The sequence below is a fragment of the Cricetulus griseus genome, chromosome 2 (genome assembly GCF_003668045.3).
Source record: "Cricetulus griseus strain 17A/GY chromosome 2, alternate assembly CriGri-PICRH-1.0, whole genome shotgun sequence".
In the NCBI taxonomy this organism is placed as follows: Eukaryota; Metazoa; Chordata; class Mammalia; order Rodentia; family Cricetidae; genus Cricetulus; species Cricetulus griseus.
Window position 1 is genome coordinate 169,048,947 of NC_048595.1, and position 19,739 is coordinate 169,068,685.

The window sequence follows — 19,739 nt, forward strand, 5'->3', positions numbered from 1 at the left end:
TCCATACACACAAATATCAACATACAGGCAAACATGCACCCCACGAAAAGACAGGGATACACTGAGCTCCTAATATGCCAGTTGCTTTGTAGACATTAAACTATGTTGTTTTACCTCCATTTATGTAATCGAGAGTGTGTTTGTCTGTTTTGTTTGTTTTTACAGTGCAGGCTCAGAGCAGTTACACAACATACTTAAAGTTATGTCAGCAAAATCAGAGTCTGGAATGGCGACTTTATGACCCAAAGCTAATGTGTCAAAACCCACTCATTATTATTAGAGTCTCTTTAAATAAAACTCAACAAACATTCTTGTTAATCATGTCTTTACCTGGTTACCTCGGTCTTAATATCATTCATACCCTTTCCCAGTCCCATCAACACAAATCACTCAGATTTAGGGGTTATAGCGGTTTTGCTAACAAATCATCAGACAGCAAATATACTTAAAAAATTGAAATTTTAGGTATGAGCAGAACACGGAAGCCTTCAGAGAAAACTAAATCGATAAAAGAGAAGAATGGAGCTAAAGAGATTTCTCAGAGGTGAGAGTACTTGCTGCTCTTCCACAGAACCCAAGATCAGTTCCCAGAAACAAGGGGCTCACAACCACCGATTAACTCCAGTTTTAGGGGTCCAATGCTCTTTGCCGGCTTTTGAGGGCACTAGCACTCACATAGCATGTATTCTCACATATACGTTAATAATTTAAAAAAAAAATAAAGAAGAGAGAAGAAAAAAGGGAAAGGGCATTCGGGTTCTTCTTCCTCTACTTTAAGGACCTCAACCAGGTTGCAAAGGTCCTTCCGCTTCTCCTGTCCTCTGCCACTCAGGCGGTTCCGCTCGAGTGCGCAGGCGTGAGGCTGGAGGCTGGGCCGTGGTTTCCTAGGAGACCGTGCAGCAGCTGCTCCGCGGTTGGCCACCGGTGAAGATGGGGGTGGAGTTGGAGGAAGAAGGCGGCCCCGTGGAGGAAGAAGACGCTGCTCGCGCCATGGAGCCCTTGGACGCGGGGGCGGCTGGCAGCTCGCTGGGTGTGCGCCGTCCGGGTGATGGCGGGAAAGGAAGGGAAGGGTGGGAAGGGCGGGCGCCCGGGGCGGTCGTTGGGGCGCGGCCTCCTGGTCCCCCTCGGGTCTGGAGAGTGCGGGCGCTCTGCGCCGGCTTCTGCACGCTTGGGCGACCCTGCATTCCTGCACACATGAGTGGGGTGCACCTGTCTCCTGGGCGGGCAGTCTTTACTGACCTCCCAAGGGGAACTCCTGATGCTTCCGGTGGCTCCAATTCGGAGAATAGGAGGACCTTGTCCATTTAGGTGTAGAGACCTGGCCTCAGCCCAGGTAGGAAAGGATGGCCCCTAATCTAGCAAGCAGGCTGGAGTCCCTAGGTGACCCACATCTACCCCAGCCTGTGGTCCGGCCTTGTGGAGCCAGAAACTCACTAACATCCCCACCCTCCTACCCTCAATGAACAGAAAAGTTATGGCATAAATGCTATTTCTCTAATATCAATATCTCTAATATCTCCTTGGTACATATATCAAAACTTCAAAATTAAAGTAGGTACACAACTAATTCCCATTTACGGAAAGACACACTATATTCATAATTTGTCATTTTCCTACCAGTGTGCTTTTCCTAGCCCAGGGTTGCATTTAGGCTGCTTTGTTGGTAACGAAAGAAGGGAATTGTTCCTATTGCCTCCTTTACCACCCATAATATATACAATTTACTCATTGGCCCTAGGATATCAGGTACAGCCCTGACCCTAGTTTTTAAAATTAGATAACCAGGTTTTCAACTCAGTGGTTAATTATTTGTTGTCTGTTGCGCCCCAGGCACTGTTCTAGGCACTGGGGACTTCAGAACAGGAAATTGTACTCTCATGGGAGCCAAATTTAGTGTCCTGGAACCCACAGGTTGTGCTGTGCCAGTTTGATTTATTTTTTATAAATGTAGGGACAGGCTGCTTGGAGTAATGCTCAAGTTGGTTGAAAATAACATTGCTACAATTTATTATTTAAAAATTTCTAAAAGACAGGATAGTACCAGCTTTTGTGCCATTCATTATTGATCAAGAGTTTCCCCTTAAATTAACTACTCTGAGGTGTGTGTGTGGGGGTGTGTAGTACCTGAAGACATGCTAATCAAAAAGGACTGAAGGCCTTTTTGCTGATGGAGTTTCATGTCTTTATGATTTGTAGATACTGGGGGCATCTAAACGGTTGGCATCTGGCATGTCATAAAATCCAAGGGGGAAAAACTCTTTAAGCCACTGTCCATCCTTTTTCAGATAAAATGTTTTAAGGATCTGTTAGTTGCTCCCTGATGATAAGCAGCCTGAATACATTTGTTTTCCTTTGTGTATTATGCAGCAGTTTTCGATCAAGGGGTGCCAACACAAATCTCTTCATCCAGAGTCATAGTACATGTGGACCTGGATTGCTTTTATGCCCAAGTAGAAATGATCTCCAATCCAGAATTAAAGGACAAACCTTTAGGTAATCCACATTGATGGGATCTTTGTTGGGTGATGATAAAATTAGCCTCAAGTATGATTTATTTTTCTGATTTATTAACCATTCGAAGACAGTTTTTGTAGACTGTTTTAGGAACTTGGTTGGCAGTCATATTTGCTTTGCTACCAAGAGTAAATGTACCATGTCTTGTCCCTTTAATAAATGTGACCACATGAGCATAGGTAGTGTGTGCACAGGAACCAGAATGAGTTCTTAGTAGATGAAGCAGCTTCCTTTGGTAGGCACATAACAAGCTCTTGGATGTAGCTCACTTCTGTAGGCATGCACTTTAAGGAAAACAGCTTTTCATTCATGCATATAGGAAGCACGTCTTTTAGTTTAAACACAAAGGACAGTGTTTGTTTCCTTGTTGCTTTCATCTTGTGCCTGCCTCAGTTTTATAAATCACAGTCCATCCCGTTGATTTCCTCAAGAACAAAGGAATGACTAGGTTTTAGTTCTCTAAGATGAAGCTAAATCTTTAAACTTTCCCAAGAGGTCAAAGATTTAAATTAGGGGGTCAGGTTTTTTATTTTTTTTCCCTTCTGAAAACATTTCTAGTTAGCACAGCTGCCCAGTTTTTACTTTGTGTGATTAAGAAGTAGTTATTAAGTAGTTACTGTGAACTGAGGAGTGTGAGTGCTTAGCCAGCTTTTATTGATAAATGTGCAAGCAGCTCAGGCCAAGATCTGCTGTGGGGAGCCCTTTTAGCTAAGGAGTTACCAGTCAGGCCTTTTTCAACTTTCATTATCAAATATATGAAAAATGTATCAGCAAACTGATTTTGATTTGTCTTAGAATGTCAGATTTAAAAATATGCAGCAAGAATGGGTATAGGTTTTTCTTTTCCATATATTCATCTACGAATTGCAGATGAATATGACTTACATTGTGATGAAGCAATCAACTTGAGTAAAAAGAGAAAAGGGAATAATTTTAGCAATCTTAAATGCCTGGCAATTTTTAAAGAATGTATTCTATAGGTGGTCATAATATTGTCAGTTTCAAAAGGAAGCCCAAAATAATTCCTCTTGGTAAAACTACAAATTATTATAAGCTGTATATAGTTCATTACTTAGGGTACTTAATGGGACAAGATCTTTCATGACTGTTATAGTTTGGCTGCTAGAATATTGTTCATATTCACTGGCAGTTTGCTCAGAGGATAAATGAGTTTTTCTAGCAGCAACCAATATTTAATTGTTCTCTGTTATTTTCATTGGGCTTATTATTTGGTAAACATATCCAAGAGTATTACATGACATTGTAAATTAATTGGTCTTTGAGTTGTCTGAAAAGAATCCTTGAAGGATTTAACTTATGTTTTACCACTGAAAATTCCTTAGAGTATATTGACTTAACGATAATTTAAATTTGAGAAACACAGCTTCCCTTTTGTGTATGAGTAACTGCCCACATTCTTATATGTAATTTCTGCTACAATTATTCAGTGTTTTCTTATTTAATATAATTTCTTTCTTCTCCAATTAGAAAAAAATGCTAAAGATATGGGAGAATAAAATTGGTATTTTATAATTTGTAAGTGGGACATAGCTCATATAACCTGATGCTGCTTCTTAGAATTTTGATAGAGGTTGTTGTACGTAAGTCACATGTCTTTTTGTTCTTGTCAAAACCCATTGTGAGCTGGGCAGCACTTGCATATGGGAGGCAGAGGTGGGAAGATTTCAAGTTAGAGGGTAGCTTGGGCTACATGGCGACTACACAGCCACTGTGGAGGGCTGGGAACTGGCAAAGCCCCCAAAACTCTGAAGATAGCAGTAACAGAGTGCTTGACCAGCATGCATAAGGCTGTGGTCTTGAGCTTCATTGCTGCAAACAACCACAGCAGCAGACAGTGGGTTACCACCTACACTGTTACAGTATGAAACTAGGAGACTGTATTTAAAAATGCTCAATTCTGCTTAATTTCCTCAGATGATACTTATTTTTTTATAGGTGTTCAACAGAAATACTTGGTGGTTACTTGCAACTATGAAGCCAGGAAACTTGGAGTTAAAAAACTTATGAATGTCAGAGATGCAAAAGAAAAGTGTCCCCAGCTGGTCCTCGTGAATGGAGAAGACTTGAGCCGCTACAGAGAGATGTCATATAAGGTCACAGGTACAACTTTAGTTGCTGTATAGTTTAGCATGTAGGGTGATTTTTCACTATACAAATATTGCCAATGAAGTGCTATGTATCTAGATCTTTTTTTCCTAACATTTAAAAACAAAATTGGGCCTTTCTCACTTCAAAAATTATTAAGGAGTTGGCAAGATGGCTCTGTGGATATATGCCCTTGATGTTAGGCCCAACAACTGGAGCCCCATCCCTGGTATCCACATGGTGGAAGAAGAGAACTGATTTGGACACGTTGTCCTCTGACCTCCATATATATTGTAGCATGTACCTCTCTGCCCCCCCCAAATAAATAAATTAATAAAATTTTAATTATATAAGAAGGTAGCTTCATATGCCCCCAAATAAATATATTTAATATAAATTTTTAATTATGCAAGAAGGTGGCTTTCAGTGTTCTAGCTGTGGTGAGAAAATGAATAATTTAAATTTGGTCATGAATAATATTTAATTAAGTAACAAAAACTGTAAATGAAGTTTTAAAATATAAAATGAAAATAAATACTGTGAAGAAAAATACTTTTTGTGGATGTGAAATTTGTGTTTGTGTGTGTGTGGGTGTGTGTGTGCCAAATATCAACATTAATGTCTTCTGTTGCTGTCCAGTTTTTTAAAAAATGTATTTGGTATATGTGAATGGCAAGTAGCTACTGTACTTTTCACCATCTAGTTAGGAGAAGATTCAGGGGTAACTAAAAATGTCTTTAAGGTTGTAATTAGTAGTTAGTTTTCAGTCTCATTTCAGAATTGGTATTCCTTTTGAATTCAGTAGGAGTCTTGGTTCAGGTCACTTTAGTGAACATTGTAAAGACTCAGTCTTGCTTTGATTTAAGGAACTGGAATTCCCGAAGGTTATGGCACTCCAGCTACTTCATCCCCAGGGAATGTTCAGAAGGAATGGCTCATCAAAATACTTCATTGTAGTATATTCTAAAAATTAGTTTTCAATGTTAATGGAAAATATAGCTAAAATATTACTTGATTATTCTTTTCTAAGAAGATTATAATTTATTGACATCTACTTCAAGATTTTAACGATCTCTAAACATAGATTTTCTTTTTAAAAAGTATACTCCAGATAGAGAAGTTATAGATGTGGAAGACTGAATTAGATGTATTCCTGTGAGTGATTATCCTGGGAATATTACTTCTGAACTTTTTTTCTTTGAACATTGTCTTTACTCAAAAGTCTGTTAACTGAGAATGTTATCAAAGGTTGTAGGGCTGGACTGGAGAGATGGCTCATCGGTTAACAGCATTGACTGCTTGTTCCAGAGGGTCTGGGTTCAATTTCTGCTACCCGCATAGGGGCTCACAACCATCTGTAACTCTAGTCCTAGGGTATCCAATGCTCTCTTCTGGCCTCTGCAGGTACTAGGCATAAACATTGTATACAGATACATGCAGGCAAAACACAGACACACACATATAAAGTAAAAATTTAAGTTAAAAATTAAAAGGGTGTGAAGCTATTTTATATATGTATCAGACATCTGGTATACACATTTTTATATGCTGTGTTTGGTATTTTAATCACTAAACAGTGAATTGTGTTCTAGTTGTAAGTTAATTATATCTGTGCTCCAATTTTATTTCAATTTAGAGCTGTTGGAGGAATTTAGCCCAGTTGTTGAGAGACTTGGATTTGATGAAAATTTTGTGGATCTAACAGAAATGGTTGAGAAAAGACTCCAGCAGCTTCCAAGAGATGAGATTCTGTCAGTGACTGTGTCGGGCCATATTTACAATAACCAGTGTGAGTGCTTCCTTCCCATCCCCCTCGGTGACCGATCACCATTGAGTGCGCGTATCCCATAGTCGTCGAGGCTGCTGACAGATGCATGGCCTCTTTGAAGATACAGACATGTTTAGTATGTAAGCCCAAATGAGGACTTGCTGGTCCACATTAAGTATTCAGGATAGTTCAGTGGTGTGTAAGGATGTGTCTTGGGTGACTTTCATCTCTTCTCTCAGAGGGAGTTACCCTCCCATTCTTTCTCCTGTCTGTTTTTAAGAATCCTACCTTTGTAGGTCATCCTTAAGTTCCAGAGGTTGGCTTCTTAACTTTTTAAAAAATCATTCTAATTCTCCTGAATGTGCTGTTGATGTATATCTTCCCTGATTCCTTGTGTTCTCTGAGGCACTCAGAGTTCCCTGTTGGATCCTGGCTGAATCTTGTCCAGGCCTTTAGTCACAGTCCGATCTTGCTGTGTGCCAGTGACCTCTCCAGGCTCAGGTTAGTCAGTTCCAATAACCATTAGCAGCTGTTAGCAAGAAAACGGCGTCAGCTATCTTCACACATTAAGGTGTGGAGTACTGATGCTTTTCCAGGGATATTAGCATCTATAAGTTTCAGTGAGTGCCTGTGAATATCTGATTAGACTGCTGGACACCCATGACTGTTGGAGAATTTATATGGAAGACAAGCTCATGGTGTAAGAGCAGCCTGACCTAGCTGGTCCTATTTTTCAGCATGTGCCTTCCCTTATGCCCCTGTTTGGAGACCCCTGTATAGTCCCCACAGAAGAAAAGAGGCAGAACCCCCGTAAGTTTCTCCTGTGTCTCTTGTACCTCTGCTCTTTTGTCAGTCACCAGGGTGGAAAGCAAGTAAGATTCCAGATACATCTTTTTTCCTTTTTCTTTTTTTGGTTTTTCGAGACAGGGTTTCTCTCTCTGGAGACCAGGCTGGCCTTGAACTCACAGAGATCCACCTGCCTCTGCCTCCAGAGTGTTGGGATTAAAGGCGTGTGCCACCAACACCCGGCTCCAGATAGATCTTTGTTGAGAACAAACACATCAGTGTATAGAGAGACATATTTTATATTTCAAGGCATTATAAATGCCTGATTCCTAATGAAAGTTATTTATTGAAACATCTCACTATGAAGCCTGGCTGGCCTGAAACTTACATGTTGACCAGGATAGCTTTGACCTCAGAGATCAGCTTGCCTCTGCCTCCCAAGTGCCTGGCTCCACAAAGATTTAAAAACAGTTGCTTTCAGACAAGTACATACGTTGAGGAATCATGGTGTGAACAGTCTTCTCTGTTATAGACAAGCCAGTTATCATTTTGGCACGTTTATTTTTATCTTGCCTCTGTGGACTGTGTGCTTGCAAGGCTGAACGATGAGCCATTGGGGACTAATTTGCAGGGTCTGTGACATTTTATCTCCAAATCCTTCCAGCATGAGTCCTAAGGATAAAGATGGGTCCATATCATTCTAACATTCCACACCAAAGAAAATGTGTTTTTTTCTAATTTCCCTGCAATGTCATAAGCAGATCTCCTAACCTATGGGCCAGTCAGAAGTGGTTTTCATTGGGGTGTTCAGGTAGTGCATGAATACATACTTATTTCTACTTATTTATTGGTAATTGTGAGTAAAAGCTTTATGCATGTCAGCTGGAACTTGTTATGAGCTGCATTTTCATAGTCTGCTAATGATTAAGAGCTTCTAGCATGTATTAATTATCATAGAACCTAGGCATTTGGTCACTTTATAGTAATCTATGAAGAACTAAAGAAACAAGTGTAAGAGGGGTGGGGGAGGGGTAGATACAAACAAAATCCTGGGCTTGTTTAAAGCTGTTTGTGGAAAAGAAAATGAATGTTTTTCTTTGTGGTAATAACATTGTCATTGTAGCTGTAAATCTACACAACATCACCCACGTGAGACTGGTGGTTGGATCACAGATTGCCGCAGAGATTCGAGAAGCCATGTATCATCAGCTTCAGCTCACTGGCTGTGCTGGAGTGGCTCCCAATAAACTATTGGCAAAGTTAGTTTCTGGTGTTTTTAAACCAAATCAACAAACAGTCTTATTACCTGAAAGCTGTCAAGATCTCATCCACAGCTTGAACCACATAAAGGAAATGCCTGGTAAGACAAATACATGTGAAGACTGTTTTGCTGTAATTTCTTTAATTTAAATATGCATTTAATTCCTTTGGCTTCTGGAGGAAACCAAAAAACCTGAAATATTTTCTGGAACAAATTTCTATGAAGAAATATGTGAAAGTACTTTTCCACATAAGGCTCTGAGTGGTGCCCTGGTGGCATATGGTCCCATACTTACACTTCACAGAGAGGGGAGTTCATTGTTTGCAATGTCTCTTTGTAGTAGGTCTTTCTTGTTGGACTTTCTTTGAACTTCCAGCCCCCAAATAATGACACAGAGACTTCTTAATTATGAAATCTTGGCCTTTAGCTTAGTCTTGTTCCCAACTGCCTCTTAAAACTTAAAACAGGTATGTATTAATCTACATTCTTCCATGTGGCTGGTAACCTCTCCACCATTCTGTATGTTTGACTCCCTCTGTGCCTCACTGGTGTCTCTTGTTTGCCTAGATTCATCCCTGAGTTCCTCTCTCTGCCTAGAAGTCCCACCTAATCTCTCCTGCCTAGCAATTGGCTGTTGAGCTTTCTATTAAACCAATCACAGTGACAGTCTTCACACAGTGTAAACAAATACCCTGCGACATCTGTTTATGGACATTGAATAAAATATTAGTGGCACAGTAAACTTCCAAAAGCTTCTAGGCCAAGCTTTTCATTAAACAAATATTTTTGTGTCTCCCATATTTTTGTGCATATGTGTTTGTGGTGTACACGTGTGTCAACCTTGAGTATCTTCGTTAATCACCCCAGCATATTTTTTTGGGACAGTTTCTCACTGAACCTGAGCTCATGGGTTAGTGGGATCCTTCTGTCACCACCTCCCCACTTTTGGGGTTATGGGTACGCACAAGAGCTCATGGCTTTATATGTGGATGTTGAGGGTGTGAACTGATGTCCTAGTTAGTGTTTGTGCAACAAGCACTTTACCAATGGAACAGTCTTCCTGTGTTCCTCATTTTAAAGATAAGTGATCTACCCAGTAGTCATGGACAGACAGGCTATCTACTATTAATGAGTACGTTAAAGTTCACTTTCGTAGGAATTTAGGAATAATATGGGGAAATGGATTTCTGAGACAACAGAAACTTCACCATTTAAATGGCACTACTTCTCTTTTTAGATAGATTCTGGTGTGATTTAGTTTGTTTTATGGCCTAGCTTACCTTCTTCAGTAGAGTCAGTTGGAAGGTTTGACTCTTCTGAAGAACCATGTTAGATTGTAATTAGCTGAGATCTCTATAGCTCTATAAAACGCTCTTGCTTGAATTACTTTTTAGTTAATATCTGTGTTTTGTTTTGGTCTCATGTAACCTAGGCTGGCCTGGAACTTGCTATAGCTGAGGATGGCCTTGACTTACTACCTCCGTCTACCCTGAGTTCTGCAGCCACACCTAGTTTTATGCAGTGCTGGAGATAAAACCCAGCCCCTCATGGAAACTAGCCAAGCACTCTGCCAGTTGAGCCTCCATCCCCAGCCCTCATCTGTGTTTTTCATAGACTTCACCTTTTCTTTTATTCAAATTGTCAGTCTTTAATTCTGCTGTAAAGTGATCTGTCACTCCATTTTAATAATTGCCCCGACATGCCTGTTTCCTGCAATCTACTGCTTTTACTGTACAAGGAAACTAGAGAGCTGTAGGATGATTATTTTTAAATGAAGTAAATAACATTTCATAGTGTATTTCTCCTGTGCATAAAATATGACTAGTTTAATGGAGTGTGGTTAGCAGGAAGCTTTTTTTTTTTTTTTTTTTTTAGTTTGCTCTGGATGGCAAGTACAATTGCAGGTTCATGTGTGGTGGGCCATTTCTGAATTTACTTGACACTTCTAATTGCTGCTTGCTGTGCAGTCCTTAGTCCTTTTTGCATACACGAATTATAACTTATTTTTTTGTTTTTCCCTTGTATTGCAAAACAGGCTATAAGATGTGTGTTTGATCCAGACTGAACACAGCTATGTCATAGATGTTACTCCATGTTAGGAGAGTTTCAAAGAAGTTTATATCATTCACGAGCCCTGAGTGGAAGAAAATCAATGCATATTGTAATGCGGTTTGAGCTTAGCAAAGCATTAAGGAACTTATCATATGGTGGAAACATTTTTAATATTTAGAGTAGCTTTATTTTCAAAAGCAAAGCCTTTGTAACATAATACATTTCTATTGTTCAGGTATTGGCTATAAGACTGCCAAACGTCTTGAGGTGCTGGGAATCAATAGTGTGCGTGATCTCCAGACCTTTTCAGTCAAAACATTGGAAAAGGAATTAGGGATTTCAGTTGCTCAGCGCATCCAGAAGCTCAGTTTTGGAGAGGACAACTCTCCCGTCACTCCCTCAGGGCCACCTCAGGTACGTGCTGCGCATGATGCTCATTTCACAAGGTGCTGTTTATAATACCACTTAAGATAAAGATATCTGGCTTCAGTATTCACTAGTCTAGTTTGCTTTGATGCTTGTACAGGATCCCTTCCCTCTGAGAAGGTGGCTTATGTGAGATTAGTAAGTACTCTAAAATTGAAACTTGCCTTTCAGTAGTTTTAATCAAGCTATCTGTTTTCTTTTTACCACTGTCTTAAAAATCCTAACACTCACACAAATATGAAGAAAATCTTTTAATCTTTTAAAACATCTTTGTTTTTAGAATAATCCAGTGATTTGATAAATGGGGAGGGTATAATTATCCACTTAGTGTGGGGTGGTTTTTTTTTTTTTTTTTTTAATGTGCCAGGCACTTTAGAAAGTGTTTCACATATTTGTACATTTAAATTTTACCATAAATCTTGGAGATAGACAGTGCTATTTGTTCATACCTTCCTTTCTGCCTCCCTTGCTTCCTCTCTTTCTCCTTAAGACCAGGCTACTGTACTTTGAAAAGGTTAAATAACTTATCCAAGTATAGACCCAGATTAAAGTTTTAGGACTATAGAAGCCTTGCTGTAGTCCAATTGAGAGACTGGAGCTGGGTGACTTTTGCACAATACCTGCACCCTCGGGGAGTTAACGAATAAGAGAACCTAGTGTTAAGTTCTGCACTAGGATGAGGTGGTAAAGAATGTGTTGAGTATTTATTTGGCATGGGGACTATGTTTGAGTTTATATTAATTTATACTTATTTATACTTCTTTGGTAGTCCTTCAGTGAAGAAGATACATTTAAAAAGTGTTCATCGGAAGCTGAAGCTAAAACTAAGATTGAAGAACTGCTTTCCAGCCTTTTGAAGAGGTACTTTTCATTTTGTCTCATCATCCTTTGTATTCATCCTGTATGTACCCCATAGAAAAAGCTACCTTATGTTCTATGTTGGGCTTTACAGATTAACTGTATTCAAGAGAGATCACTTGTCATTAGATTTCTCTCATCACATACTCTTAATTAAAATTACCTACTTCCATTAGTCTTTATTCAAGTGACATGGTGGCTTTGTTGATCCTAAGCCACATTAGTTATCTGAATTGTTTCTTAAATATTTCTAATGTTCCTATTCCTAGACTTACAGACTTTAGGTGAGAAGGGCATTTTTTATTGCATAGCCTCGCTCCTGTCATCATAATTAACTGCTTTTCAGTTAAAGGGGGAAAATGCAGAGAAGAGTAATTCTGCCACAGTTCTAACACTCTTTACATTGGAATTGATATCTGGGTTCATGATGTTTCAGAATAGGAAGATGCTGAAGTGGCAGTGCTGGAGCAAGCAGTGGAAACCTCCTTTCCCCACTTGTCTCAGACTGTTGAAAAGATAGTGGAGACAAAGGAAGGGATGGCTAATAAATGGGGCAGAGTGTGAGTATGTACAAGTGTGTTCAGGGACTCTGGCCTGAGAGTTAACAATGATGTGTCAACTGGGATCTAAACATACAAAATACGTAACGTAAGCTGAACAAGTGATGTTTCCTGGTGCTCCTTGTTATCTTTGAAATGTGCACTTTCATTTCTTACAAGAAAGCATTAATTTCCCATCACTTCATCCCCTTAGAAGTTATCTCAAATTGGTTTAGAACATGCATGCTTCTGGAATGATCCAAGGAAAACTAGCTGTATGCAGATGAAACAACTTGATGCTCATATCAGAAAACAGATGATCTGAGGTTGCCTTCTGTTTTGCTGCCCTGTGCAGCTGGCTTCATGTCTGGAGCAGAGCCATGCTGCTCACTGCTGGCTGCATGCTCCGAGGGTGAGCATGACTCAGCTCCTGTGATGTGACTCATTCTGTTCTGGGAGTGTGCTCCTGAAACTGGGTCATCACTCACTGCACCTCAGCTCATGAGTACTCTGAGATGTGTGGCTGTGGAGAATGGCCCTGCCACAGAAAACCACAGGAAGTGTATGCTGTATATAAGTTCTCACCCTTGAAGACTCAATCCTGAAGACAGTGGGCACTCTAAACCTCTGAGACACCAGGTGTGAGCATCTGCCCATGCCTCTGCCTTTCAGTGCCCCCAACACCACACATAGCACCTCTTTTATGACAGAGGTATAATAGATTTAAGTGACTGGTATAAACATATTTTCATATATTTTGTGTCTATGTATGAAATATATTTTTCTTCTAGAGAATCTATTGATTAATCCTACAGCGGCCGGGTGGTGGTGGCGCACACCTTTAGTCCTAGCACTCAGGAGGCACAGGCAGGAGGATCTCTGTGAGTTCGAGACCAGCCTGGTCTACTAGAGCTAGTTCTAGGACAGGCACCAAAGCCACAGAGAAACCCTGTCTTGAAAAACCACACACACACACACACACACACACACACACACACACACACACAAAATCCTACAGGGAGGAAAAGAGGGTAAGCTGTATTTTAAAAAGCCACCCCCAAGATACTAGTTTAAAATTGCTTTTAGCTTTTTCCTGATGTCCTGTTAAGTGGACATTAAGTCAAATTAGGCAGCTGCTGGTTGTCACCAAAATACAACTGCTGCCATTACACCGTTTCTGAACATGGCCAGTCTAGTCATGTTTTGGTTCAGCCAGGCTACAGCTGGTTAGGATGACTGAATGCTCCTTTCCCTTGCCAGTTTGTACTGTACTTTCTGATACTGTGAGAGCCACTCCTCAGAGATGAGGTTTCTGGATCAGTTGCAGCTCTATTACTCCCAAGACCTATGTCCAAAGTGCATGGTGTCTTCAGAAATAGGCCCTCACCTTAAAGTTCTGGGAGGCAGTCTAGGGCAACAGCAATAGCCTTGTGTTGTTTTAAGAATTTAGGACTGCTCTGACCAAGAACTTGGGAGGGGGTTTCTCGTGCATGCTACTGGAGTTTTTGTTTGATAGTCCATATCTCTTAGGGGGCCACTATTGCTCCAAGTGGTGCAACGTCTTTAAATCATATAGTATATATTGTGCATATATAGTTTATGTATATATATATATAATATTTTATATAAATATGTGGTGATATCTTGTTTGTACAAATAAAACTTGCCTGAAGATCAGAGGGCAGAGAAAGCCACTAGCTAACTATAGAGGTCTGGAGGTCTGTACAGACAGACAGGAAGTGAGATGTCTGGGTGGAGAGAGGAAGTAAAAAGGCGGGAGGAGAGAGGAGCTCACTCTCTTTTTGGCTGGGAAGTTGAGTAGGTAAGATGGCAGTGGTTTTGCTCTTTCATCTCTGATATCTCAACATTTTCCGCTATATCTAACTCCCGGCTTTGATTATTAAGACCTATTAGAACTTGTGCTACACACACACACACACACACACACACACACACACACACACACACACGTATATGTATGTATGTATAATTTTAGGTATGCCTTTTTTATTATATCTGTTTTACCCTCACCAAGTCTTCTGATATCCTCCTGCCATATCCCCTTCAGTTCATGTTCTCTACTTCTACTGATTCCCTCTATTTGATGTGTTGAGCTGCGTTCATCTATGCATAAGTATTTAAGAGACAGCTAGATGGTATACCCATTTTTTGTTGTTGCTTTGTTTTAGTTTTGTTGCTTTGCAAGACAAAGTTTCTCTGTGTAGCCCTGGCTGTCCTGGAACTTTCTTTGTAGCCATCTATTGCCTATAGCTCCCTGTCTTAGGGTTTCTCTTGCTGTGAAGAGACACCATGACCATGACAACTCTTAAAAAGGAGAACATTTAATTGAGGTGCCTTGCTTACAGTTTCAGAGGTTTAGTTCATTGTCATCATGGCAGGGAGCATGGCAGCATGCAGGCAGACATAGTGCTTGCTGGCTATACCTTGATCAGAAGGCAACAGGAAGTGGACTGAGGCACTGAGCCTGGCATGTGCATATATAAGACTTCAAAACCCACCTCCACAGTGACATACTTCTTCCAACAAGACCAAAGCCACACCTCCTAATAGTGCCATTTCCTGTGAGCTTATGGAGCCAATTACATTCAAACTACCACACTCACCACTGGGTGAGGGGCTGAGTAACCCCTCCTGGTGTCCAGCCAAGACCACTGCTGTGGTTTTGCATAGGCAGTCATACCTATTAATAGCTCTTGGCTGCATAATCCCTGTCATGTCGAGAAGACATGATTTTATAGCAATCCTCTTAGTCCTCTGGGTCCTACTGTCTTCTTCTCCCTCTTCTGCACTGTTCCATAAGCCTTGGTGTAGGAGTTTTGTTATAGATGCACTATTTTGGGTTAGGAGCACCACAGGCACTTTTATTCTCTGCACATTGTCCGTTTGTGATCCTCTGAAATGACCTCCATATGTTACACAAAGAAGCTTATTTGATGTGTTGAGCTGCATTCATCTATGCATAAGTATTTAAGAGACAGTTAGATGGTATACCCGCTTTTTGTTGTTGCTTTGTTTTAGCTTTGTTGCTTTGCAAGACAAAGTTTCTCTGTATAGCCCTGGCTGTCCTGGAACTTGCTTTGTAGATCAGGCTAGCCTCAAACTCACAAAGATCCACCTGCTTTTGCCTCCTGAGTACTGGAATTAAAAGAATGCGCCATCATCGACTGGCAATGTTATACAAGTTTAATGAAATGATAGATTTTCTTCTAGGGTCTGTGACCGATCCAGCCAAAGGCTTATGGCTAGTCTTACAGCACCAGGCATGGAGCTCCTTCTACTAAGCAGACTTTGAGTCTGATTATAAATGTAATACCAGTGAAGGATTGGACTTCCTCATGAGAGTAAGAGCACACAGGCAAAAAGAGAGCAGGCTTCCTTCTTCCATGTCCTTTAGGCTGGCAGCAGAAGATGTGGCCCAATTGAATTCAGTCCTTCCTCGTCCCCTTATATTTAAGCTTTCTTATCCTCTTTTCTTCATGTTTTACTGTACCCACATGTACATTTGGCTAGATTCTGAATATGAGGAAAGACATGTAGTTAATTTCTTTCTGAGATTGTATTCCCTTGCTTAATATTGTATGTCATAAGTCCATCCATTTTCCTCAAACATACCTCAAATTTTTATTTTCAAGAGCTTTGGTTATAAGCCCAGGAGTGGTATGGCTGGGTCATATGGTAGACTTTTTTTTTTTTTTAGCTTTCTGAGGATGTCCACAGTGACTATCCCAGATTGTACTCTCACCAAAAGTGAATGAGGGCTCTCCTTTCTACACTTCCTTACTGGCATTTGTTATCCTTTATCTTAATGGTAGCCATTTTGATGAAATGGCAAAGGAGTTTTAATTCACTTTTCTATGATTGACAAGACTGTTGAAACGTTTTTTGTAAAAAAGGAGAAACAGTTTATTTTGCTTCTTGGTTCAAGGGAGGGAAACAGTCCCCCACCCTCCCAAGTGGGGAAGACACAGAGGCAGGAGTGCAAGGTGGCCTATCCTATCCCATCAGTCTGCTGTTAGGGACTGATGTTTTTTGTTTTTTGTTTTTTTTTTTTTAAAGTGGGGTTGTTTTATTGATGCTTTGGTTTTTGAGTTCTTTATATATTCTCGATATTAGTCCTCTATGGATTTATAACTGGCAAACATTCTCTCTGATTTAATACGTTGTTTTTAACTATGTTTTGGACTATAAAGTAGATTGATCCATTTATGACGGCACTTAATTCTGAGTGATATTTTAAATTTCAGAGCTTTGCTGTATTGACTTTGAGATACTTATTTGGATGTTCTTGAATATGCATTGCTTGTACCATTTCCAATGGTATATATAGTTACTGGATCCGACACTGCAATAAATTAGTGTTCCATCATCTTAAAGGCATGTTTTTACATTTTATAATTCTGTTTTCCCATTTATATTTTTAGAGTATGCCATGATGGAAGGAAGCCCCATACAATAAGATTAGTCATCCGTCGGTACTCTGAGAAACACTGTAATCGTGAGAGTCGCCAGTGCCCCATTCCTTCCCACGTCATTCAGAAGTTAGGGACAGGTATGGGCTACTTTTTTAAGAATGTAGTTGGTATATTGAACTCTTCAAAAAAGTAAACTTTCATTTAGAAACATGCAACATAAAAGTATTTTCATGTGGTTTTCAAAATTAATTTTACTAGGGATTAACAGTAGGAAATACTTAGTTAAAAATATATCCCAGATTCAAAGGGAACAAAACTAAAATAATTGTGTAGAATACATTTAGTAAATATTGCCAAATATCCACTGATCCCAAATTAGGTTTTAATTTCTTAATATAACTCATATGAATAATACTATGCTTTGAATATTAATTAAGATGCAGGTGCTCATTATATCCTTCAACATTTTACTTAGGAAATTATGATGCAATGACTCCCCTGCTTGATATCCTTATGAAACTTCTCCGAAATATGGTAAATGTGAAGATGCCATTTCACCTTACTCTTCTCAGTGTGTGCTTCTGCAATCTGAAAGCACTGAGCACTGCTAAGAAGGGGCCCATGGATTTCTATTTAACGTCGTCCCTGTCAACAACGTCCTACTCCAGCAAGCGAAGTTTTGTGAGTACACCCTTACTGTGCCACTGTGGCTCCTACTTAGTGCTATTTGGAGAGTCTTTGAAGCATTCCTGTTTGGATGATTTACTTGTTTTTAGTTCCTATTACAGGATGGCCGCTGGCCTTAAATATATTGTAATCTGAGAGGAAAGTGTAAAGATCAGAATAAAAGAGACAAGCAGTATGGCGCTTCTGTTTGGGAAGTGTTCGCACATTTTCTAGAGGAATATAAGAATATTGTGGCTTGGCTTATGAATATAAACATATCTAGAAATTAATTACTATTGTATTAAGATTGGGATAGTATTATAATAATTGTTGAGCTGTAGTTGAGTGTGTGGACATTTTTATGTTACATAAAACTGGAAGGGACATTCAATGCAAAAAATTTAAGAAAAATTGTGCAAACTTTGGTTCAGAATGTTTTATATAAACATAGTGTTATGCTTAAAAAATAATATACTTGGGGGCTGGAGAGATGGCTCAGAGGTTAAGAGCACTGGCTGCTCTTCCAGAGGTCCTGAGTTCAATTCCCAGCACCCACATGGTGGCTCACAACCATCTATAATGAGATCTGGTGCCCTCTTCTGGCCTGCAGGGACATATGCAAGCAGAAAACTATACATAATAAAACTATCTGATATATATATATATATATGTATATGTATATATGTATGTATATATATATGTATATATGTATATATATAATATATATATGTGTACGTGCGTGCGTGCGTGCGTGCGTGCGTGTGTGTGTGTGTGTGTGTGTGTGTGTGTGTGTGTGTATCTTTATTTTTTTGTTCCTTTCTGTTAAATGTTACCTTTTAGACAAAAAATTTTTGGAAAATCAGCCCTTTGCACTCTCCGAATATATTTTTTAATAACATTGTATCACTTAGTTTACAGAATTAGATGTTGGACATAATGATTGTTGAGGTCCTTTCCTTATGCATATTTTGTCCCCTACTCTGTGCTAGCTAGCAAGGATAGTATGAGTATCATGATAAGCTACACAGTAGTATAACTCACTGGGACAGATTAATCATCTGTAGCTACTTGGCACTGGCAACAAAAGACTGAAGGTGTTGAGCAAGTTTGAAATCATTTGTGAGACTAGCTATAGGAGTACTTCAGCAGCAGTGATATTTAAAGCATGTCGGACTCCTAAGTTCTGCTGTTCCCCTTTGTTCTAGAAAGTGAAAGATAGTCACAATGAAGACCTTTACAAAGAGAAAGAAGCAAACTGGGATTGTCTCCCAAGTAGAAGAATTGAGAGTACGAGAACTGAGGAGTCCCCACTGGATGCCACGTATCTTTCAAAAGAAAAAGACACAAGTGACTTTCTCCAGGCCCTTCCCGAGGGTGTTGACCAAGAAGTCTTTAAGCAACTTCCAGCAGACATTCAAGAAGAGATCCTTTCTGGAAAATCCAAAGACAGTCTCCAAGGGAAAGGAAGTTTAAGTTGTCCACTGCATGCCTCTAGAGGAGTATTGTCTTTCTTTTCTAAAAAGCAAATGCAAGCTACTTCCTTAAGCCCCAGAAATACTGTGTCTACTGGCAAACAGGTATCGGCTATGTCTCCCTGCGAACCAGGAACATCAGGCTTGAGTACCAGTAGTTCTTCCCATCCATCATGCAGAAAGGATTGTTCCTATTATATAGATAATCAGTTAAAAGATGAACGCATGAGCCAGGGACCTAAAGAATCTCAAGGATTCCACTTTTCCAATACAAACCCAGCTGTTTCTGTGTTTCATTCATTTCCAAATCTGCAGAGTGAACAACTTTTCTCCAAACATCGCCCTGTGGATAGTCACAAGCAGACACTAGCTACCACCTCTAATCAAGGACTAATAGAAAGTAGAGAGCAAGATTTTGCCGATGAAAAACTTACTTTCCCCTCTGATATTGATCCTCAAGTTTTCTATGAGCTACCAGAAGAGGTCCAAAAGGAATTGATGGCGGAGTGGAAAACAGCTGGAGCAGAGCTCCATTCTGTACATAAATAAGCGCACTCAGGAAAAAGGCCAGAAAGAAGGGAGTCATCAGTTTCACATTAGCCTCCCATAGCTCTTCTTATTTAAAAACTAATATTCAGTGATGTAGAAATCCCAGTGTAAGGTGTTCCAAATAAAGCAAGAATGGGTGCAGGAAGTAATTTCTAGCACAAAGGGAAAAAATATTCACAATGTGATAATGTAAAAAAAAAAAATGCTATCTTCCTGTTATTTCTACAGCTGTTTTATATCATTTTCCAATAAAAGGAATATTATGGTCAACAGTAGGCTATTTGCCATAAGTTGTGGGACAGATATTTT

General features: G+C 39.7%; 1 protein-coding gene across 7 annotated transcripts in view; it reads left to right on the forward strand.

The window, feature by feature from the left end:
- Positions 1 to 905: 905 nt before the first annotated feature.
- Positions 906 to 19,739, forward strand: part of Poli (DNA polymerase iota) — a 37,060-nt gene continuing 18,226 nt past the window's right edge. For 2 of the 7 annotated variants that reach the window (XM_027402642.2, XM_035440068.1), the window contains exons 1-9: positions 906 to 1,030; positions 2,368 to 2,493; positions 4,471 to 4,635; positions 6,257 to 6,409; positions 8,298 to 8,534; positions 10,723 to 10,901; positions 11,683 to 11,774; positions 16,753 to 16,880; positions 17,219 to 17,424. In XM_027402642.2, the coding sequence (XP_027258443.1) occupies positions 931 to 1,030; positions 2,368 to 2,493; positions 4,471 to 4,635; positions 6,257 to 6,409; positions 8,298 to 8,534; positions 10,723 to 10,901; positions 11,683 to 11,774; positions 16,753 to 16,880; positions 17,219 to 17,424 (1,386 nt within the window). In that variant the 5' untranslated portion in view covers positions 906 to 930. Of the gene's footprint in view, positions 1,033 to 1,117; positions 2,494 to 4,470; positions 4,636 to 6,256; positions 6,410 to 8,297; positions 8,535 to 10,722; positions 10,902 to 11,682; positions 11,775 to 16,752; positions 16,881 to 17,218; positions 17,425 to 18,614; positions 19,701 to 19,739 lie in introns of those variants that run through there. The other 5 variants (XM_027402637.2, XM_027402638.2, XM_027402639.2 and 2 more) reach the window with 5 other exon arrangements.